We start from the raw sequence: 24,133 nt of genomic DNA, 5'->3' as shown, positions 1-24,133 counted from the left end.
TTAGAATTTAAAAATTTATTTTTTTATAAAATTAATTAAAATACTATTTAAATATATTAAAAATCATTTTATCAGTATAAAATAATATTGTTTCAAAATTATTGATTTTTTAATATTTATTAATGAAGAAAATCTAACCTATCCTTATACTATTCAAGTAATTGTAATGTCATTTGAAAGAATGAGAAATCATTTCATTATATTAAATTATAATAAATAATACTTTCTTAATACTTAACAGAATGTATGTAATATAATTTTTTATCAATTTTTAATCAATTTTTTAATCAATTTTTTAATCAATAGATAATTTTATTTTATACTTTATATTATATATATTATATATTTTGTAATATTTAAATATTATTCTATAATAAATTTTTCAGTTTTTAATTGAGTATCTATATAAGTCAAATAATATTTATTTAAAATTATAACGAAAAAAATACTTTTTATAATCTAAAAATGATAAGTTTAGAAAGCCAAATTGATACAGATGTAAATATTTATTTTATTATATCAAATGAATATAATTCTGAAAATGATTGTAATGAAGATATGTGGCATGCATACAATGTTAGTAAATATATTTTTATAAATATATATATATATATATATATATGTATATAAAATCTGCTAAATGACAATAAACAAAATAATGAATTAATTTTTTAGAAATGTTGTGAACATGATTTACAACCAATATGGATCAATGAAACAAAATGTGATAAAATGAAACCTATTAAAAATGATGTTTTTGTAATGGAAAAGTTTGAAGGTGATATATTTCATAAATTAAAAACATTTAAATGTTCGTAAGTAAAACTTTAATATCAAAATATAATTTATTATTATTGATTTAAACAAAAAAAATAATATTATATTAAACATTACTTTATTTTTATAGCATAGTTGGTCCAAAATGTTTATTAATTTGTTTTCTTAATGGAGAACCAATTCCAGAAGGAAAAAGTCCAGTCTATACTACAGCTATGAGAGGTCTTTGCATATGTGCTTCTGGTTTATCTTCAGAAGAAAAAGTATATTCATTAATAAATATCTTTTTTGTAAACAATAAAATTTAAAATATCTAAAAATCTATAAATTACAGGAACATATAGAAAAATTAGTAGAATATATGGGAGGAATTTTTACAAAACAATTACGTAGTTGTGTAACACATCTTATAACAGCATCTGTTATGTCTGCTAAATATGAGGTAAATATATAAATTCACATAAAATTATGCAAATAAATTTCTTACATTTAATTTTTTCTAATAGACTGCAATAGATATGAAAATACCAATTGTTACAAAAGAATGGGTTGAATCTATTTGGGAAACAAATTTAAACAATTTTGTTAAAGCAGATAGTAATATATTTGATAAATATAAAGCTTCTGTATTTCTTAATTTAGTTGTTACTTCAACAAATCTTCCAAAACGCCAAAAGGAAGAAATAAGACATTTAATTAATGATAATGGAGGAGTATGAATTCAATTTTTACTATTTTTTAATAGTTTTTTAACTATTTTTTTATATTTTCTTATATTATATTTTTTTTGTAGACATTTATGGGTCCTTTAGATGGTGCAAAAGTTAAAGTTGTACTTGCTCCAGAAAATAGCCCAATGAGTGAAAAGCTCAAATATGCAAAACAAGCAAATATTGCTTGTTTAATACCAGATTGGGTTTATAAAAGTATAAAAGTTGGCTATGCTTTACCTTTCAAAGATTATTTAATTAAGTCATTAAAAGCATGTTCTACTCCAGAAAAATCAAATGGTAAAAGCATTTTGTTATTATTGTAAATTTATAGTAATATATATTAAATTTATATTCTGATAACTAATGTAATTTTTTATAATAATCATAGTATATGAAAGTCTTAATTGTTCTGCAATAAGTTCCATAACATGCGATGTACAACAAGGCAATTATGTTGATGAAAGTTCAATAACAACAATGAGCAATGTTTCTTCTTTAGACAATTTATATAACAGTGTTTCTTCTGGTTAGTAATAACATATATATATAATATTTATAATAAAATAAATTTTATTTTATATATATTGAAATTTTTCAGCTTCTATATTTGCAGTTTTGGATAGACTTACATTTAATGAAGCAAAATCGGCTGGTCCGTTTTTAGATGGCTGCAATGTAATTTACATTTTCTTACTTTATAATTCTATAATATTTTTTTATTCAATTTTTTTTCATTTTTTTAGATTTACCTTACTGGATTCCCTTCTAACCAAAGAGATAAACTTAACAAAATATTAAATGTAGGTAGTGCAACGCGCCTTGATGATATATCTGATGCTCTAACACATGTCATTGTTGGAGATGAAAATAAAGCAGCAAATGAATTAAAATTAATGGCTTCAAAAGGATTATGGTATAATATTAAAATTGATATATATATTTAGTCTTTATACATATAATATAATTTAATATTATAATTATGTATAGTCCATATATATTAACATTGGAATGGTTAGAAGAAAGTATTAAACTTAAACGACCTGCACCTGAAGAAAATTTTTTATGTGGAGAAAGAAGTATTGCAATTCAAAAAATTACTGAACCTCCATCTCCTTTAAGTAAAAAGGTAAATATAGAATATATTTATAATATAAATATCTAAGAAATATCTAAGAAATATAAAAGAATAATATATTTTTTTCAGAACTTACAAATGTTACAAAAACCAAAAAAAGTGTCCATACCATCTTTTAATATAGATGAAAAATTGGTTATGTTAGAAAAAGAAAAAGAATCATCTGATCTTCTTCAACAATATCTTCAAGATACAGTTGGTAATGTTATCAAATACCTGCTAATATTATTTATAAAAAAAATTTAATATAATATACAATATTTTTTGCTTTAGTTGAAACAAATAATAAAACAATGCAAGAATTTTTAAAACCACATACTGTATTGGGAGAAAATAATGATATGACTTTGATTGATAATCAAAAAAATCAAGGAAAGCATTTAAAAGAATCTATAACAACTTCAACAGAACAAAATAAATATTCAGCAGATGATAGTGCAGTACCATTTAGTCAAACTTCTACTTTAAATGATAGATTATTTGAAGGTAATGTCATTCATATATTGATATAAATATTCATATAAAACAATAACAAAAAAACATAAATAAGATAAAATGATGTATTAAAATGCTTAATATAGGCCTGACATTTGTTGTAATTGGCTTCAGCGACGAAGATAGTTTTGTAGCTGAAACTATAGCAGCAATGAATGGAAAAGTAGTTTCTAGTACATTTGCTGGTATTCCAGACTATGGTGTTGTACCAAAATGTGGTGCACCTTTAAAACATACAGTAAATGAAATTGTTACAGATTTATTTATTGTAAGTATCAAATTTTTATTTCTCTTTTAATTAATAATTTTAACATTTCAATATTTTTTATAGGAGGATTGCATAAATCAAGAACAAATAGTCGAAATTAAGTATTATCATAGACCTCTATCTGTAAAAAAATATTCGAATCCATTATCAGGTTGTGTTATTACAATGAGTACATACATTGGAGTAGAAAGAACATATCTTGCAACATTAGCTACAGAATTGGGTGCCATGTATTATTTTTAAAATATATCTTAAAATAATCTTATCTTATAAATTATCTTAAAATATATCTTAAAATAATAAATATATTATTTTTAAAATATATTTTAAAAATAATTATAATATAATAATATATATAATAATAAGATAAATATTAAGATATTATTAATTTCAGGTGTCAAGATATTTTTGTTCGCAAAACTAATGTCGAAAAAAATATATATCGAAGTACACATTTAGTTTGTCCAACACCTGAAGGAAACAAATATAATGCTGCAGTAAAATGGAAATTACCAGCTGTTACTGCAGATTGGTTAAAATCTTGTGCAGTTCAATCAAAATGGGTTGATGAAACAGCATTTCTTGTAGGAGAAACCATAGGTAATATTTAACTTAAATTTGTATTGCATGTTTCAAATGAATTTACACATACACACATATATATTTTTTTTCTAATACTGATTAATTTTTAAGCTCCTGAAAAACCAAATGGAACTAATAATGTGAACGTAACTTCAAATAAAACTAATTCAAATGAAATGGGTCCTCCAGTTGAACCAATAGTTAGAAATATTATAACTCCAAAACGTCATCTATCAAATTTACAAGTATATATATATATATATATATTTTTTTTTATTTTTGATTTCATTTTTTTAATTTGTTTACGATCGATTTTTATTATTAAAAATAATATTACAGAGTCAAGATGGCAATTCCGGTGATACACCATTAATTAATAAAAGACTTAGTTTACTCATGAATAAAACTCCTCAATCACCATTTCATGTATCTACACCTGAAACACCATATGGTCAAGTATTTAAACCTAATCCTTCACCTGATACAAGAAAAGGTTGGGTGAAATGGGTTGATAATTTTCCAGATTTAAGAGTAGAAGAACCTCCTTTAAAAAAAAGAGCACTTAGTACTGTAATTATTACTTTTTATAAGCTTAATTACATATAAATATTTGATACATATTAATATGATTAAATTTATAGCCTCTTTCAGAGCTTAAAAAACAATTGTGGCAAAAATTAAAACAACAAAATCATGATTTAGAGGTAATATATTTTATTTATATATAAATATTATATTATTATATATAATAATATAAATAAATATTTCAAATTCATTTTTAAAATATTTTATAACAGAATAATGATGAAAGCTCTATCACTAATGATGATGAAAAATTAGATAAAATACCAGAATTAATAAAAGATGATTGCAAAACAATTACTACATCTATTAATAGGAAATTAGAATTCACCGATGAAAACAATCCATTACCAAATAATGAAATTAATATGTAAGTTATGACAAATAAATGTTTTAAACTTCACTTATAATAATCTTTATATGTGTATGCAAGAGCAAATTTTTCATCAAACTTTTTTTCGTAGGCAAATTGCACAACTAGATCAAGTACTTCAAAGAACATCAAGTACTCCTGAAAATAGATATTCTCTTTCTGGAGAAAATGCAAACACATACAATGTTGAACCTGCTGATCCTATACAAAAATGTAAATATATTTATATTTTATTATTGATTTATCTTATTTATAATGTATATTTTTTGTTATAGTTATTGCAAAAGATTCTCAACCTGTCGATGCTATTGTGTGGGAAGATCCCAGTAATTCAAAACGAGTAGGTTTTTTATATAAATGTATTTTATCTTAAATTAATTAATTTTAATTTATTAATTTTAATTATTAATTTTAATCATAATTATTTTTATAAAGTTGACAACGCATGAAGAGCAAAATGAAAGTATTGCACATGAAGAATATAATATAAGACATCATGAAGAAGAGTCATCAGAAGAAGAAATTGAACCTCCAAGAAAATTAAAATTCATGTTATCAGGCATAAAGGTATATTAATTTACATATTCTATATACTTAATTATATTATACATTATACATGTATAATAATTCTATATGTATATAGAATATTATTGATTAAGCTAATTTATTTAATAGGATAAAATAACATACGAACAAGTAATAAGAAATCTCGGTGGTGATGTATCATCAGATGCTATTTTTGATATAAATGCGACGCACTTGCTTTGTATTAGACCTTCAAGAAATGAAAAAATGCTTGGAAGTATAGCATCTGGAAAATGGGTTTTACATTGTATGTATTTACGAGATTCCGAACAAGAAGGAAAATTTCTTGACGTTAGTATTAATTGTTATTATTTATAATCTATATTTTATTTTAAAATTTAACATTATTATTTTACTTTTGAATAATTATGTATTAATAGGAAGAAAAATATGAATGGGGAAATCCAAAAAGTAAGGGCATTATACCAGATCCTACTGGCGAAATTGAAGAAACAATTGCAGCAGCTGCATATAAATGGAGGCTTAAATTATTAAAGGAACCAAAGGGGCCATTTCATAATATGACTGCTTTGCTATTGGCTTCTGGAGATAAATACGATCAATTTAAAAGATTAATTGAAGCTGGAGATGGTAAAGTTGTTCAAGCAAGGTAAGGAAATTTTTTTTCTTTCTTTTTTTTTTTACTAAATTTATTTTATTTATTTCTATTACTTAATATATTTTCTATTCCTATTTAACATATTATTTTTTTAGACCACCATATGATACAAGTCCAACTGGAAAAAAAATCACTCATTGTTTTGTTAACATTAGACAAGTTAATCAACCTATTGATTGGGCAATGCTAGCTAGTAAAGGTATTCTTTGCTTTATGCCGCAATATTTGAGTGATTATCTTACTTCACAAATTCCATTAAATCCACGAGAATGTGTAATTCCAGAATTTAAAAAGTATTTAACATTGTTACCGAAATAAAGTACTAGTAAATAATGTCTTTAAACGACTTTTTGTATAATAGTATTATCAAATGTATATCTGTACATAGAAAAAAATACATTTGTCATATTTTATTTAATTACTTCAAATTTTTTATTAAATTTTTCCAGATTAATATATATATTATATTATGAAATAAAAATTCATCAGGAATTGTATCAGGAATAAAATGTAGAAATAAATGTGATATTTTGATATAATTTTATTCAAAAAATTTTAAAAAATCTATATTTGATCAGTTATATAGTACTTACACTGCAACATATTAAAAATTGATAAATGCTTGAAATTTAATATTATTTATGGAAATTGAAATTAATATACATATATATTTTGAACATCCAATTCAAATTAATAAGTACGTAATATATATTTCAACAGATTATTTAAGATATTTCTAAAAGTATAAATATTATTACATGTTTGAAATTTAAATTTCACACATATATATGTATGTATAATATATATTTATATAATGTAAATACACAAAATTATTTATAACAGATTTATTTTAGCGTCTATAATACACGAATATTATACATATTTATATATATTAGTACAATCTTACACAATTTGATAAAGTTCTAGTATAAACATCGCATCATCAAAAGAAATTTGTAAGTTCTACAGGTAACTATAGATAAATATACAATCGCATACAATCGTTTCATAATTATATTCTTCCCATTCGTATGTATCAACAAATTAAATATTCGAGGCTGAAATATTTCTCATTAACTTTTATAAATTCAAGAAGAATACATTTTGACATGCAATCAGAATATTGCGAAGATATTTTCTACGAATTATTCCTCGTTTTCAAGAAAATAACATTTACATTATCTGATACATTATATCCCTTAAACACAATTGCATTGCTTATTATAAACTAATTTGTCAAAAATTTTTTTCAATAAGTTCTAAGGATGCAAAACATTTAACATGCGTGGGCTCTAATTTCAATGAAATCAGAACATTAAACTGTGCATAGTCTTACCACTCATGTTTTTGTTTGCAATTCTATAATCGTTAACAATTTGTATTTATATTTGAAACAAAAAATGTAATAAATGTTAATATACTACAGCAATTCTCTAAAAATTAATGATGCACAAAATTTTTGTTTTAATATCATGTATAAATTCGGCCAGCAAATTTTGAAAAATGATAGAATAAAATTGGCATATTTTAATATTAATCAAACTGAAATGATATATGTTTGAAATACTATTCTTGATAAATAAAAATAAAATATCAAGAAAATCTTTTATGATATATAACTATACATATGTAAAAAGATATTTACACAAATATTATAGTTATATTATATCTAAACCGAAAATAGTTACTACATCGAATTGATTAGAGTTAATTTTCATTACTCTTTTGCAATATCTTTTGGAATGTTGTAATTTCTTTTTAATTTTTTTTGTTTTTTCAAATGAGAATTCCATATTGATTTCATTTCGCTTGATAAACATAAATTGAAAGTAGAAAAAACTTTGTAACATATAATATGAAAACCCGATGAAGATATACTTACTTTGGTTGAGCATCTGGTTGAGTTTGTGACTGTTGTTGTTGTTGTTGTTGCTGTTGCTGTTGTTGTTGTTGTACTTGTTGAGGATGAATAGGATGTGCAAGAGTTTGCAATTTAACTTGACTAGGCCCGGGACTACCTCTTGCAGTTGTAACAACAGGTTTACCTTGAGCAGGTGTAGCTTGGCGTAATTGAGCACTACTTGCAGTCATAACTTGAATCGTTTGTTTTAAAGCAGCGGATGCAACTGGAATTACTCTTGTCTGTAATGGAGATTTAGCTAAGACTACTTGACCAGGTTGTGAGACCGTTTGTCCTGTAGAAACCTGAAATCATAGAAAAAAAAACAATAAAATAAAATGATTATTAAAAAAAAAGATATCAAATATAAAACATATAACATACATGTGTAAATTGTTGCATTGCAGATGGTTGAACATGTTTCATGACTTGTTGAATTTGTTGCACAGTCATCGTCGCAGGTAATGACTTTTGTTGCACAATTAATTGAGTCTGAACACCAGTTTTCGCGGCAACTTGCGTTAATTGTGCAACTTTTTGTGCCGGCAATTTTCTTTGATGGATAATCTGAGGATGAAGAGCGAGCTGACGAATTTGTTGAGGTGTTGCTGTACGTACATTTGCAGTTTTTACTAAGGTAGCAACTGGAGTTCCACTTGTAGATGTTCCAGCATGTTGTACTTGTAAACCTGCCTGTGCGAATATTTGAGCTGGAGTAAGTCCAGTCTGTGCAGGTACTTGTACTTGAGCTACCGCTTTTGCTTGTTGCTGCAAAGCTTGTCGCTTTATTAGTGCAGCCATTTCCGTCTCTGATACTGCACGTGCTACAGTTTGTTTTCCAACAGTAGTTTGTGCAACAGTGCCACTAGTTATATTTTGTTTCATCAACGTAGCTCTTTGTTGCGCAGCAGCAGCTGAAACAGCTACCGATACTTTTTGACTATTTGCAGCAGCTTGTGCTTGTAATACTTTTAGTTGCTGCTGTCGCAATAGAACTTGCTGTTGCCGATAATATTGCAATTGTGCAGCAGTTAACGTTTTACTACCAGAAGGTGTTGCCACAGTAACACCTATACTTTTTTGTGTACCTGCAGGAGAATTTTGGGCAGCAGATACTAAACTTGCAGTTGCAATTCTTTGAGCAGCTTGAAGATTACCAACACTAACAACAGTTGGTGCTGTCCGTGCATCTTGCATAGTTAATGTTCCTCCTGGTCGAGTTTTAACTGTTGATGTAGCAACTGTCGTACCACCGGTAGTAACATTAGTAATTGTAGTAATAGTCTTCATTGTAGTTAACCCTGTTGTAACGGTGGTTGCAACTTGCGTTAATTGATGTACTTGAGGACTTGTGGTATTTGAAATATTTTGTTGAGCTTGTTGTTGTTGTTGCAGTTTAATTTGTTGCTGTTGTTGCTGTTGTTGTTGTTGTTGAACCTGTTGTTGTTGTTGCTGTTGTTGCTGCTGCTGCTGCTGCTGCAATAGACGAGCGGCTACTTGTTGTTGCTGTTCCGCAGTTAAAACCTACATATACAATAAATTAATAAAATTTTCAAGAACTTAAAAACTTAATTATAATTAAAATATTATACAGTATTATACTAACAGCATGTTTAAGTTTTTCCTTTGCAATCCTATCGGCACGTCGTGTTGCAACTTCTATAGGAGCTAACGGATTATCATATTGAATACCACATTCAGCTAAAACTGCAGCGTTGGTAGGATTTTTCATTAACGGATTAACGAGTAATGGTTTAACAGTAGGTGTTCTCTTATTCGAAACAGATTTAATGGTATCAAATCTTTGACAGCACATTAATGTAAACGAATGATTTTTATCCTGATTATATAATTGAGACGTTTTCATTGGCCTATTTGTTTTACTTTGTTGCTAAAAAAAGATGATTAAAAAATAATAATTTTTTTCCAACAATCTCTTGTCAAATGTAGAATAAAAATATCTTGATATACCTCGGAAACCTGAGGCATTTTGTAAACGCCTTTTTGTTTCTTTTGTTTTTTCGGCGTGGTATCGTAAAGTAATTTTCCTTCTTCTCTTGGTACTATTACCGATTCGTATCTGCTTCTACATTGTTTAGGAGATCTATATATTCGAGAAGTATTGTTTACTATATCTGCAACTAAATCCCAATTGGGAGTGTGACCAGGAGATAAAATCATCAAATTTAATGGCAGTCCTTGATAAATTTGAATTGCTTGAAGTAAAGCCCAATCCTCATGTATCATCCAATCTAAAACATGTTCTTGGTCCACAGAAGATTTCGATATATGCGAAGGCTTTATACCCGGCAGTGGAATTGGTGGCCGCACTATACGATATTTATGTAATTTCATATCACGACGAATTTTCATAAGTGCTGGTGAAGGCCGATCGAATAAAGATCTCGGTGCGTAAACAGATTCTTCTTTATGCCTCATTTTAACCGCTCGACGTCCTACATAAGATATAAAAAATTTAATATATAATTATAAAAATAATAAAAATATACTAAAAAACAATGAATTAAACAAAATGAATTTATATATTATAATTATATTTATATATTGTACTTACCATCGCGATCATTAATTCCGGCTTCTATTCTACTTCTCTTTTGTTCTTTTTTAATGTATATCGGAGGTAATTGTGCTTCCGACATAGGAGTATTTTCATAAAGAAATCCCAAAGAATAGTCGATGTAAACATCGTTATCCGTTGTAGGAGGTGTAGGAGGACACCACATCTAATAATGAAAATAATTTTTATATATTTTCAAAAAACGAAAATATAAATAAAATATGTACACTAACCGGCATTTGCTCCATATTGTCGTCCGATAACCATATCTGCAAGATATTAAAGTACGACTATGAGAGCTATTCAAAAATTAGAAATAAAAAATCTGCTTCAAGAAGATTTAAGGGGATTACGAAGAATGAGCGTCGTGTATGAAGCACCAACTTTTCAAGTATGTAGAAGAATTTGAAGAAAAAATCGTTTCCTCTTCATTTTTATACATATCTTCATATTTCTTCTATTAAGCATAAATGAAGTTAAAAAATACCAATGTCGAAATAAATGAAATAATCTTGGAATTTGAAGGAAATGAATAGGAAATATACATACATTTTGCTCGTTCAAAGGCTCATTTTTGTCATTAAGAATTTTGTTATTTTAACTTCGCATTAAATATCAAATATACAAGACGCTCATTAATGTGCCTGCTTATACCTTGGCTGACTCCAAGTTTGGAATGGCAAAGGCAGTGTTTTGGTGCCATTTTATAAATAATTATTTGGAGCTTTCTACTGCATGCTATTATCTAATTTGCAAAAAACTTTTTTTAATGTGCGGTCATGATAGCCTTGCCACACCAAAACATCGCGAGAATACAAGATCATTACTTTTAATGATCTCAGTATATATAACCAAGCACACTGAGCAAAATTTGACACCAAAACGGAACTGAACCTTTGATCGAACAGACTTGGATACGCACCAAGAAATAAGAAAACACATGATCTTCGTAGCAAGGAATATTTTGTTTATTTCCTTCCTCGGACTCACTCGATCATACAAAATACAGGCACGCAACTTAAATATTACAGTGGGGCATACCATTAAACGAAGAACTTCTTAAGTCTAGCATGTAATCAGGTCGTCACCTCGCAAAGTATGTAATACAAGGCGTTACACAAGAGCAAAGTACGACGCATTCACAGTATTACTTCTGTTTTTGTTTACTTCTGAATCGACTGTCTATTTCTTTTGTTTATATGATCAATCGCTACAAAATCATCGCGAAAAGCGAGACTTTTGTAGCATGCTAATGAACTAAGCTGTAATGAATTGTTCTCATCTATATATTCTAATATGATACAGTCAGATATCTTACTTCTTTCATCTTTCATTTTTTTTATCACCAAGTATAAATTACAATGTCACTTAAAGACATTTGAAACCTTTACAGGAAAGTACAATTTACAATGCTAAAAATGTTACACGTATGTACTTAGTACAACGAAAGAAATATCTTACTTATCTTTACTTTTGTGATTATATACAAGAATTATGTGAAAATTAAGAAACAAATAAAACTTGGATTTCTTATGCGCACGCAATTCCAAGTAGTAGTCCAAGATAATGTTTATGCGTGTCTAAATTATGAGAAATATTTATATAAACACGCTGCTAAATATTACAGCGATAAAGTTTTAGCGAGACTCAAGATATAGTACCGCTACTTAATTTTTCCAGTTGAGTTGTTTGTGAAGGAGGAGGAGGAGCAGGAAGCTGAGAACGAATTGCTTTTTTAAATGGTGGTATTTGCTCTTCATCGCCTACCGTATCGATTATTTGCGATTCGTTCGTTTTTCCTCTTATCAATGGTTTTGCAAATGATGATAATCGTGTTCGCTTAATTTTTCTTCTTAATCTTTTTGAACCATCTGATGAGTCGTAATTAGGATCATTATCTAAATCGACCAATGCTATCACTGTTGATTGTACAGGCAATGAAACTTTATCTGTTTTAAGTTTAGAATTCAACGATGTATTTTTGTTCATCGTCGATGTTTTTACTGACTTACTGGAATTTGTATAAGTACTTGCTACATTGGAATATACATTAGATGAAACGCGATCTCTATCTCTATTATCCAATCCAGAACTACACCATCCATCTAGTTTACAATTTGAAGTAACATCTGAAATTCTAAGAACACAATTTTTTTCTGATGAATCAGATCCGGAATTAGAATCGACGTTTTTTTTATTATTTTTCGTATCAACAGAATTGCAATTAGATGTTTTTGTATGAACAGAACTAGAAGCTTTATTACTATAATTACTTCTTGTATCCAAAGTAAGAATAGCAACGACTTTAGCTGTTCTTTGTGGTTTTTCATTAACATCATTAAAAGTAGGTAATGGATCATCGTGTTTTGTAAAAGTTTCTGATACGACTGCATTTCCATTTGAATCTGTATTTAATGTTTCTGTTTTTGAAATAGAAGATTCTTCTTCTTGTGCTTTTGAATCAGAAGATAAATCTATTTTCCGGATATGTTTATTTCCTTTATTTGACATATAATTAGGACTCGACTTTCCTAAATTTAGCATGAAATTGAGTCCAGATCGAGTAACTCTCGATGTTTGTTCAGAAGTAGGAACAGGTGTATCCGGTTGTCGTTTTGTGCTTATATTTATATTGTTAAATTCATTGTTTTTCTTAGATCTAGTCGAAACAGAACTGCAATCTTTCATTTCATTTAATTTTTCAGAGATTGGTTTCATTGGTGGTATTGAACTACTTCTTCGAAATGGAGGTGGATTTAAAAATCCATTATCCAAGGATTTCGAACTACGCGTCATAGGCCTTTCATATGATGTTGTATTCTGTTCTTCATTTCTTAATGGTGAATTTATATTTGACATAGATCTTGTTGCTGGTCGTGGAGAAGATTTAAAACATTCTGGTAAAGGAGTATCTGGTCTTCTTTTATGTATTGATTTCATGGGATTTGAACTTGGTGGAGGTGTTAAAGAACGAACTACACTCGATCTTGTAATTCTAACTTGTTCTATTGTGGGTCGAGGTGTATCTGGTCTTCGAATTTGTGTCATTTTACTAACTTCTTTACGATGAATATTCGAAATTGAATTTAAATTTTCATTTCCTTGATTTTGTTTCGATTCACAGGATTCGTCAGATAATATTAGAGACGAATGCGTTTCTAAATTTTTGTTTTCAGAATTATCTACATTAATATTTATTTTTGCGCTTCTTGTAATAACTCCATAAGATATATCTGGTTTACGAAATTTTATTTTGTTTTCTAGATTAGACTCAGATCCACATGATTCATTCGAATTTAAAGTGTCAAAAGAAAAAGTATTGTCACTACTTTGCATTGATGAAGTTAACTGAATTTTTGAATCATTTTCGTCATACATACATTCATCTAATTTAGTAAAAGATTCTTGTTTGATGCTACTAAATTCCTGACTAGATCTTGATTCTATCACAGAAATAGATTCAGTATCGTTAATAAACTTATGTGTCATATTTGAGTTTGAAGTACTTTCATCAAATTGCTCCTTATTTTTGAACGTTTCTTCTACGTTCACGTTTTCCTTTTCAGTAGGAGTTTGTGTTCTCGCATCGTTTTTTGACCCACATTCATCATCCGATACATTTGTATCTTGGAATTTATATACAATTTTATCTTCCAATGTCTTTAGTTTTATATTAGAAGTAAGTAATTCTTCTTTTATTTGCATATCTTCATTAATATTAGATGAAATTATCTCATTTTTAGAAATAGAATCATTTAACTTCTCTGTAAACTCACCGGTATTTTCATCTATATCTTGAGCAATCATTTTATTCTTTAAGGGAGCAATCAATGAATTTTCTGATATATTAATTTCCTCATCTATTTCTAAAGTTATTGAATTTTTCAAACATTTTGAATCAGAAATTCTTTTTATTGTATTTGATTCTATTGTAGACAAACAAGAATTACTACTTTGTGAAATCAAATCGACATTAGAGTTTTCAGAATCATCATTATAACTTGCATCACCTTCAGAATTACTAGATTGCGCTGTTAATTTGTACATAGATTGTGTAATATATATCGATGATGATATATCTGTTACATCTTCATCACAAATTTTGTCATCAATTATACTTTCTTCTGAATTTTTACACTGTTCTGACATGCCAGATGAATTACCTGATTGAGAACATGTTTCTGTTTCTATCGAATTTAAAGGAACAGAATTAGATTCTTCTATCGTGATTGTTTTAATATATTTTGACTTTGGTGAAGAAGTTGCAACAATACAATGATTTGCTATCACTTTACAATTTTCAATGCTTTCAGATAATTCTTCAGCAGGTAAAATTGTATCTTGTTCACTGTCAGTAGATTTCAAATCAGATGTTATTCCTTTTTGATTCATAATATCTTCTTCGTTAAATTTATTTGAAACATTTGCATTATTCAATTTTTTACAACTTGAAACGGGAGATGAAGGTAAAACGAAACTTTCTTCTGCTTTCATTCTCATTTCAAGTTCGCGTTGTTTACGCAAATTACTAGCTCTTCCACGACATTTTGGTTTTATACCTGGTAAAATAGGACTTACATCTAATGTCCATAAATTAATTTTTACATTTCCCCTAGATCTCGTTCGCGGACTGTTCAGATCAAAATGATTTTGACTGAACGATTTATTAGACCGATTTTTACGTTTTGGATATCCGTCTTTTCCAGAATCATTCTGATCATTTGTCTCCTCCTCCTCATCTTCATCGCCTTGACTTTGACTTTCCGTATGACTTGACTCTTCGTCAAGACTATCTTCTACGACATCTTCTTGTGATTCTGATTCTGATTCTGTAGTAGTCTCAGTTTCACTTTCTGATTCTTGAGCACTTTTACTAATATTCTTACGCGAATTCCTCCTCCTATTCGGTGGGAGTTTCTTATTGACTAATTTCTTAGAATTACTAGCACTATTAACCTGATTTTGCGCATCCTCACGTCCAAACGTCAAAGGCTTCTCGTCATCATCAGCTAATCGCATTCGTCTTTCTTCTTCCTCACGCAGCGCTCGTAACCGATCTAATTCCCATTCTTTCTTTTGCTCTTCGAGTTCACGTTCTGCTGCCGCAAGTTGTGCTGCAGAAAATGCACCTTCCGATTCCTCGACAAACTTCATCGCATAACGTTCTATGGGCGTCAACTACATATAAAAAAATTGATTTTTAATAATTTTATTTTGATATTAAGAAAAATATTAGCAAAATAAATATAAATATTATTTTACCTGAGATACTAAGTTTTGTACTTCAAGTTCAGCCTTGCTAACTTGTAAATCATCCCTATCTGCATCATCTAAAGGTATATTTTCATCAAATTCTGCTAAATCAGCAACAGCCTCTGCTTTAGCAGTCTTTGCAGCTTGAACATCAAGATCTTCTTCAGCAGCAGCAAGAGCACTTTCAAGTGCACCCATTGCTATTTTATCCTCTAAAGTTTGACTTTGATTATCTTTCTGCAAAAATTTTTCTCGATCTCTATTTTGTTCCAATACTTCTGCCATTCGGGTTGTTGCATCGTTTTCCGATTGATCAATATTAAAAAGATCTTGAATTGTAGACTAAAAATAATTACAATCATATTATACATGATTAAATAAGCATATATTAAACGTACATTAAATGAATATTTTATTGAAATTAATAATTAAAATTAATATTTTTAATTTAAATTAATATTTTATTGAAATTACTTTTGAAATTAAATACACTTACACTTTTAAAGTAAGCGGTTGTGAAATTTCCTCCTTCAATAGCTAAATCTCCAAGTAATCTTTTTTGATTAGCCTTTTTCAGAATATTTTCTTCCACAGTTTTTTCACTTACTAACCTAAAATATATATCATTAAATATATTTATAAATATAAGAATATCATATATATTTTATTTTATATATACCTGTAGATATGTACATCCCGAGTTTGACCTATTCTATGACATCTATCTTGTGCTTGGGCATCCATTGTAGGATTCCAATCACTATCATAAAATATAACAGTATCTGCTCCTGTAAGATTTACACCGACACCTCCAGATCTCGTCGACAAAATGAAACAAAATATTCGTTTGTCTCCATTAAATCTTTCCATCAAAACCTATAATTTTTTCAGACAAGACAAACTATATTAAAAACATAATAAAAGAAATAATGTTTTTATATTCTTATAAATTGATATATAATGATTTTTATAATTTATTATTATAATAATGTTTATAGTAATTAATTATTACCTGTCGCTGATCTACTTTAGTAGTACCATCTAAACGTAAATATATATGACCATGAAAATTAAGAAAAGCTTCTAATACATCCAACATTCTTGTCATTTGTGTAAAAATTAAAACTCTATGATTTTCAGATTTAAGCTTTCTAAGAAGTTGATGTAAAGATTGTAATTTTCCACAATCATATTGTATCAATCTAGGATCCGGGAATTGCGTCATCATTGCACTAGCTACTGGATGGAACAATGCCAATTTTGGCGAAAGTTGACGTTGTAATTCCATTTGTATACGTCGTTGACCAAACAATTTATGTGGTGGAGGATGAGAAACATGGAAACGTGGTGTAGGAGCACATACAGCAGGAACATGTACAACAAATCTAGTACAAAACAAAAGTAAAATTGTATTATATAAAAGATAATTGAATTTATATTGAAGATTAAATTTTGTTTATTAATATAATATACCTTTCAAAAACTTCTTTAAGCTCTTCAACAATTTGTTCTGTACTTTTAATTGCTTCTGCAAGTGCTTCTGTGCGAGAAAAAAATTGCCTTCGTGTACGTGTACTATCTTTAGCAGTTGCACAGTGAACCCAACCATTATGCCATCTACATGCTGTAGATGGTTTACCAATTCTTAATGCCATAAACAAATCTTCTCCATATAAAGGACACGCAGCACATCGTCTTTCATTAATATTTGCAACTAAACGAAGCTTAGCTTGCCTTCTTTGTTTTCGTTCTTCTTCTAATTGTGGCTGCAAGGATATTACATTTAAAATTATTTAAATCTCTGAAAATGTACAAAACAATATAAATATTATATTTTTAATATAATTACCAAATAAAATTCGGATTTTGGACGTTCTTTTATTTGTGCCTTTTCTGATTCTTTTTGTGCGTGTCTAGTAACAATACCGGAACGAATCGATTGTTGAGATTGTCCATTACCAGCGGCAGACTGTGCAGTAATATTAGGAGAAGCAGTAACATTGAGTGGCGGTACTCTCATTACGGGCCTTCCACTTGTTCCACTTGTAGTTGTCACTACACCTCCTATAACTTTGTTTACAGTAGTTGCTGTAGTAGATAGGCCCATTAAAGATTTTGGTAAGACTTTTAAACGTTGTACACACGGAGTCATTACTGGAAATGAAACTGTAAGTATGAAATAATATTAATCACTGTTGTAAAAAGCAAAAAAAATATAAAAAATATATCAATTTATAAATTATGCCATATTGAATTAAAGATTTTAGCTATTAATTTAGGAAAATATTTATGATCATGCATTATACTTTAACATTCACTTAAATGCATACAAATGATATGAAAAAAAATGTATATGATTCACACAATGTCGAATACACATAATTTAGAGGGACATGAGACTTGGGACAAACCTGTGTTAGTGTTTTGTTGATTCGAAGTCAGAATGATATGTCTACCAATAGATGTTTGAACCATCTGTGCAAGATTAGGCATTGCTATTCTTTGGACGGAATCACCTTGTTTAACTGCAACTGTTTGTGTTGCTAGTCGTTGCAATCCATCTATAATATTTGCATTCCCTACTGTAATCCTCTGTGCATTTGTTGCTGCTGTAGTTGGTGTCACTGTTGTACTTTGTGGGTTATGTGCTAATGTTCCAACAGGAATTGCTATTTTCGAAGCAAATACAACAAATATTTTACACAAATTGTAATTCACAAATGTTAGATAATAATTAAATGTAAGTTTGTTAATGTGCTCTCGGTTCTAGAATGCTTATAACATAGGAAAACTATAAACAAGCTGGCCCGAGATGATCAATTCCTCTAGCACCACTGCAAGAATGATTACACAGTGACAAGTTTGAGTGCAACCACTGATCGATGATGCACAGGATTTTAGGTTTTTAAATATACATATACACATTAAAAAAAATAAGAGGAAAAAATACTCACCTTTTACACTACCTTGATGTTGAACTAATTGTACAGAATATCCCTGCAATTGTTGGCCACCTGCTACTTTTAATGTGACACCTATGAAAATAAAAAAAAAAATTAATTAAATATTGATAAATAATATTTATAAAATCAAATTTATACCTTGTGTTGGAGTACTTTGATTATTTGCAGTCTTTATTAAAGGAGATGTCCCAACTTTTGGAGTAGGTAAAATTCCAGCTAAATTTTTTAATTTTGCTTGGGTCTGTCGTGGAACAGATGATGGTTTAACTTGATTAGATAATCTAACATTAATTTTAATTTTTCCGGATGGACATCTTGGAAATGGTTCTGGTTGTGTGTCTATTTCTTCTATAAGTTTTCGTGGCGTTTGTAAACGTCTAACTCTATGCGCCACAAATGCGGTAAGAGTTAATTCCAAATCACATAATAAAAGATTAACACTAGATAGATCGATATGCTATAAAATAAAATCAATATATATTATATTTTTCTTTGAATTTTTAAAAATATAATTAAGATTATGAAAAAAAAAAATTAAATTATATATATATTACCTTAAATGGATCATAATCCAGAGCACTCCATATCAAAGAAGCAGTGACATATTCAATTGCTTCCATTTGAAATGGTGATACAGTAGGTCTCACTTCAAATAAATTTGGATGATTGCATACTTTTCGTAATTGCATTAATACATTAATAACGCTTAACAAATTACCACTAGCCAAAGTTTCTTTTGTCCTTTATAACAAAAATTATATTTATTATGTACTATAATAAATATACTAAAATAATATAATATAATATAATAAAATAATAATATAATAATATAATAAATTTACTAAAATACTATGTACTAATGTACTAAAATAAATATTATGTACTATATAAATTTGTATATATTATATATATATATGTAATATGTGTATATTTTATAATATATAATACATATATTATGAAAATATAAAATATGTAACACTTACTTTGCTCTAGACATAAAATCATCATATAGATATCGCTGTCGTTTTGATAAACGACACATGACAACATGTTCATATTTTTTAGGCAATTGTTTTTCTACTTCTGTTTTTAATCTTCGCAATAAAAAAGGCCGTAAAACCTATGAATAACGTAATATGTAATATAACGTATAAGTAATATGTAAATGCAACAAAGGAGTTGGATGAAAAAACAAATGATATAATAAAAATTCTAATAAAAATGTTTCTCCAGACAGGTTTCGAATGTCATATAAATATATATTATGACACGCGAGTTTTAATAGAGAATTTTTTTTTTAATATTTCGCTATTTATATGAAACAGATATATAATACATAATTATATATCTGTGTCGGTAGCGAACTATATACATGAAATAATTATAAATATAAAAGCAAATTACGTACAAACCTTGTGCAGACGACGAATGATGTTTTCATTATATTCACTGTTCCCTTCTATCATTCCAGTAACAGGATTACTAAACCATTCTTTAAATTCTCTGTGTGATTGAAATACATTTGGCATTAAAAAATGCATTAATGACCATAATTCCATCAAGTTATTTTGGAGAGGTGTACCAGTAAGCAATAAACGTCTGTAACAATGAGAATTTTCATATGAAATAATATTTATAAAATACAATATAAAATATATAATTATAAATATAAATATTAATTATAATTATTTTTAAAGTACATTATCCAAATATAATGATATAAATTACCGTTGTGTTTGAAAATTCAACAATAATTGCCATCTTTGTGATTTGAAATTTTTTATATTTTGAGCTTCATCTAATATAAGATACTTCCATTTTTTTCTTCTAAAGCTTTGATGATCTTGTATAACTAATTTATATGATGTTATACAAATATGAAATGCATTAGGTTTTGTCCAACCTAAAAATAAATAAAATATTATAAATATTTTATAAATATTATTAAATATTTATAAATATTATTATTAATTATTATTTATATTAATGTTTAATTATTTACATTTCTGTTTAATAATAAATTTTACCTGTTCTTTTTTGTTTCCTTTCTTTTTGTGTTCCATAATAAGTTAATATCTTAAATCCTGGACACCACTTTTTACATTCCATTTCCCAGTTGAGCATTACAGATGTTGGTACTATTACGAGATGAGGACCCCAATTACCCTTTTCACATGCTAAATGCGCAAGTAAAGCAATTGTTTGTATGGTTTTACCCAAACCCATTTCATCTGCCAAAATGCCATTTAATTTTCTATCATACATTGTAACAAGCCAGTCCAATCCTATGTGCTGATATTCTCGAAGAGGATGTTTTAAAAGAAATGGAATTTTTGTAACAACCTAAAATTATATCAGTTTTTTGTTAGAGAATTATAAATATTTTTTTTTTAACTCATATAATTTATAAAAATTGTCGTGACAATTCTCTAAAATAAATCGACGAATTAATTTACTTGTCAAGAAAAGATGCCACTTATACTTTAGCCTTTCTAAATGGTCATGTGCAAATTATTGTCACACAACCTTGGATGGAAGGCTGTCTCAACAATAAAGACTGGCTCCACGACAAAAAGATTATCAAAATATTAGAATGACGTACACTAGTTGTAAGTAAAGTATTTCCTTTAGGTTGAATACTTTCTGCCAATGCTGCTACGTTATCCATTTCATTGTGAGCATCTGAATGATCCAATTCTGCAGTCTATAAAAAATAACCAATATATTATTTTTTTAAATAAAAATTGTCATTATCTAAGAATATTATTTTACTTTATCATCTGATGATTTCTCCATAGATATATCTTCTAACAGAGATTTAAGTCCAATATCAGTTTCATTATCAGTTTGTGTTTGAGACTCCTCTTCTCCAACTTCATTATCACTTTCCTCACTTTCACTTTCGTTACTTGTAGATTCTTCTTCATTCTCTTCTTGCTTTGTGCTTTCTTTATCTGATTCTATACAAATATATATATATATATATACTTATATGTATATATACATTAAAAATAAGTGTTCATGCTGATGAGTAATTGTAAATTTTAATTTTCAGACAAATGCCTCGTGTTACATCAAAAATAGAAATCAAGAATGAAAACCATTTCTTGAATCATCAGGAATGGTAAAATGTCATCATCAAAATATAAATATTCTACAACTAAAATTAATTTAAATAATATTATATATATTTACCTTGAATTGGTTCTTGTTCAACATCCATTGGCACATCTGATATGTTACCATATTTAGCCATAAGTTCATCAATAGACATTTCATTTTCAGCCTAAAAGTATTATACTTTTATAGAGAAAATTCATTACTCCTCTATAACAGCTAGAAAAGTATACACATACTTTGAGATCGTCTAATTCTTGTTTATAATCTGCATTTTCTTCCAGTTTTTCTTGTTCCATGATAGTTTCTTCCTCATCTGAGGATTCATCTGATGCGGCAATAAAATCCATATCTCCATCTGCTGTCTTTTCATTCTCCTTTTAAAATATACAAAAAATTATTTATCAAAATAAAATATCACTTATATTCTTCACTTATAATAAATATAATACAAAAATATAATACATACTTCTTCTACTTCCCTTGATGCGGGTGACAAACTTTTACTTCTATTCTCTAAGTAATCAGGTGGTAATTCTTTTAAAAGATCTTCTAAGGGTAATTCCGATTCTTTTTTTAACAATTCAACTTCTTCTTTATGATTTGTCACAGATTTCAGTTCTTCTTCAGCTTTTGCTATAGTTTCTTCATCATCATCTGAACTTTGGTTTGGTTGAAAATCCTCTATATTAAAAAATATTATATAAAGATATTAATTATTACATTAGGATATTAATATATTCGCGGAACTTTTCGAGAACTAATTTTAGAGCCAAAACAAATATATAATAAATTATACAAAAATATTAAGATATTTATTAAATTATAAGCAATTTAAATTCATGTTACATAAAATAAGACAGAAAAAGACGATATAATGAAAATAGTAATCTTATTTTATTTCCCTCTCGCTTTGTTTAACTTTATGTTTTAAACTTTAACTAACATTTTTGTACATTAACTACTATGTTTGTTTTTAACCTTAGAATTGATTCAAAAACATCTCATAAATAATATTAACATCAAATATATTATTAAACGATAAATTCGATAAAATATATTTAACACACCATCAGAATGAGATTTGCCAGGTGGTATTGGAGAAGAAATGCGTGAACTATTCATAGAGGCTGGTATACTTTGAGGGCCATCAGTTTTATTAAGTCCTTCAGTTAACCATGTTGAATATTTTTCTGTTTGGCCCACAATAAAATTTAAGTGCTGGTCTAATGCTTGCTTCCTTTTTTCTTCAAGCCTCGTTTGTTGTTTATATTCCACCAACTTAAAAAAAAAAAAAAAAAGAATAAATACATACAATATATTTATTTTTATAAAAATTATGTTTTAGTTATGAAAATAAATGTCCTGCATCAATTCTTTGATTATAAAAATAAATACAATCATACACAATGAGCAGACTTTGCTGTTCCCATAACGAGCACACATTTTCAATTGAAATATATTGAAATTGTCGGCTTAATAGTATGGGGTAAATAAAATTATTACAAGTTACAAACTTACTTTTTCTACATTTGTCCAGAAAGTTTTAATTTCTTTAGCGATAAAACTAGCGATCTTTTTTAACCTAAGTTCTTGTGATTTTTCAGCTTTTTGTGCTTGAATTGCTTTCTCCTGAAAATATTTTTGTACCATACGCGCACATTTTTTTGCTGCGGCTTTTTTCCACTTTCGTTCTTGAGCAAAGTCGGCAGCTAACCAAACCATTTCTTCCAATAAATAGTCCCAATGAGCTTTTGTACGAGGTGGTTCTTGTACCTTAGGTAATCTTCTTTCTGACCATAATCCTTCACGTTGTAATTCCGCAATCCTTTGCATGACATATGCTTCTTGTTTAGCTTTTTCTACTATTTGTTCTTGGTTATTTGTGATATCACATGAAGTCGCATTGGAGGCAGGTAATTTAACAAGTTTGACAACAGGTTGAACAGGTGTAGTAGGCGCAGAAGATGTTTTTGTAGTAGTAGTAACAGCAATTGTAGTAGTAGCTCCAGTAAAGGTAACAGTAGAAGTAGTCATTGTGGTAATAGTTGTTGTAATAGATGTAGTTATTGTAGACTTATCTATCACTGAACTTGGAACAGTTGTTGTTACAGATTTTGGTGAACCTGGAACTATTGGTGCATTACCTGTAATAATAATAAAAATATTTAATATATAATCAAATATATTTAA

At 27.9% G+C, this 24,133-nt stretch overlaps 2 protein-coding genes and 1 non-coding gene across 8 annotated transcripts in view; 1 reads left to right on the top strand and 2 right to left on the bottom strand.

Annotated features, from left to right (window-relative positions):
• The first annotated feature begins 418 nt into the window (after window positions 1-418).
• On the top strand, window positions 419-6,550 carry LOC102679830 (DNA topoisomerase 2-binding protein 1-A). The gene is made up of 25 exons (XM_006616282.2): window positions 419-576; window positions 676-815; window positions 908-1,040; window positions 1,112-1,219; window positions 1,284-1,490; window positions 1,571-1,787; window positions 1,879-2,016; window positions 2,089-2,165; window positions 2,234-2,403; window positions 2,478-2,616; window positions 2,695-2,824; window positions 2,899-3,111; window positions 3,207-3,388; window positions 3,452-3,618; window positions 3,783-3,988; window positions 4,082-4,215; window positions 4,310-4,540; window positions 4,612-4,674; window positions 4,768-4,922; window positions 5,017-5,138; window positions 5,201-5,265; window positions 5,361-5,492; window positions 5,601-5,801; window positions 5,891-6,120; window positions 6,225-6,550. The coding sequence occupies exons 1-25, from the start codon at window positions 466-468 to the stop codon at window positions 6,445-6,447; spliced, it is 3,894 nt and encodes a 1,297-aa protein (XP_006616345.1). The 5' UTR covers window positions 419-465; the 3' UTR covers window positions 6,448-6,550.
• A 1,303-nt stretch (window positions 6,551-7,853) lies between these two features.
• LOC102679373 (helicase domino-like) overlaps window positions 7,854-24,133 on the bottom strand; it is a 21,593-nt gene continuing 5,313 nt past the window's right edge. For 4 of the 6 annotated variants that reach the window (XM_031510718.1, XM_031510717.1, XM_006616278.2 and 1 more), the window contains 22 exons: window positions 23,462-24,087; window positions 23,011-23,221; window positions 22,410-22,624; window positions 22,180-22,317; window positions 22,019-22,109; window positions 21,596-21,783; window positions 21,426-21,527; window positions 20,851-21,166; window positions 20,552-20,726; window positions 20,236-20,422; window positions 19,807-19,943; window positions 19,378-19,564; window positions 18,962-19,280; window positions 18,815-18,895; window positions 18,272-18,529; window positions 17,710-18,026; window positions 17,334-17,626; window positions 16,873-17,245; window positions 16,540-16,736; window positions 16,357-16,471; window positions 15,870-16,202; window positions 11,554-15,785 (listed from right to left, as the gene is read on the bottom strand). In XM_031510718.1, coding sequence (XP_031366578.1) covers window positions 12,255-15,785; window positions 15,870-16,202; window positions 16,357-16,471; window positions 16,540-16,736; window positions 16,873-17,245; window positions 17,334-17,626; window positions 17,710-18,026; window positions 18,272-18,529; window positions 18,815-18,895; window positions 18,962-19,280; window positions 19,378-19,564; window positions 19,807-19,943; window positions 20,236-20,422; window positions 20,552-20,726; window positions 20,851-21,166; window positions 21,426-21,527; window positions 21,596-21,783; window positions 22,019-22,109; window positions 22,180-22,317; window positions 22,410-22,624; window positions 23,011-23,221; window positions 23,462-24,087 — 8,390 coding nt within the window. In that variant the 3' untranslated portion in view covers window positions 11,554-12,254. Of the gene's footprint in view, window positions 8,335-8,413; window positions 9,554-9,635; window positions 9,921-10,000; window positions 10,486-10,604; window positions 10,774-10,840; window positions 10,877-11,553; window positions 15,786-15,869; window positions 16,203-16,356; window positions 16,472-16,539; window positions 16,737-16,872; window positions 17,246-17,333; window positions 17,627-17,709; window positions 18,027-18,271; window positions 18,530-18,814; window positions 18,896-18,961; window positions 19,281-19,377; window positions 19,565-19,806; window positions 19,944-20,235; window positions 20,423-20,551; window positions 20,727-20,850; window positions 21,167-21,425; window positions 21,528-21,595; window positions 21,784-22,018; window positions 22,110-22,179; window positions 22,318-22,409; window positions 22,625-23,010; window positions 23,222-23,461; window positions 24,088-24,133 lie in introns of those variants that run through there. The other 2 variants (XM_006616281.2, XM_006616280.2) reach the window with 2 other exon arrangements.
• On the bottom strand, window positions 23,302-23,431 carry LOC116185710. The gene has a single exon (XR_004150590.1). It is a non-coding gene; the product is annotated as a small nucleolar RNA snoR639/H1 (small nucleolar RNA).

Source organism: Apis dorsata, unplaced genomic scaffold (genome assembly GCF_000469605.1).
Source record: "Apis dorsata unplaced genomic scaffold, Apis dorsata 1.3 scaffold_256, whole genome shotgun sequence".
Classification (NCBI taxonomy): domain Eukaryota; kingdom Metazoa; phylum Arthropoda; class Insecta; order Hymenoptera; family Apidae; genus Apis; species Apis dorsata.
The sequence above is the reverse complement of the archived record's forward strand: the minus strand, read 5'-3'. Positions and strand labels throughout refer to the sequence as shown.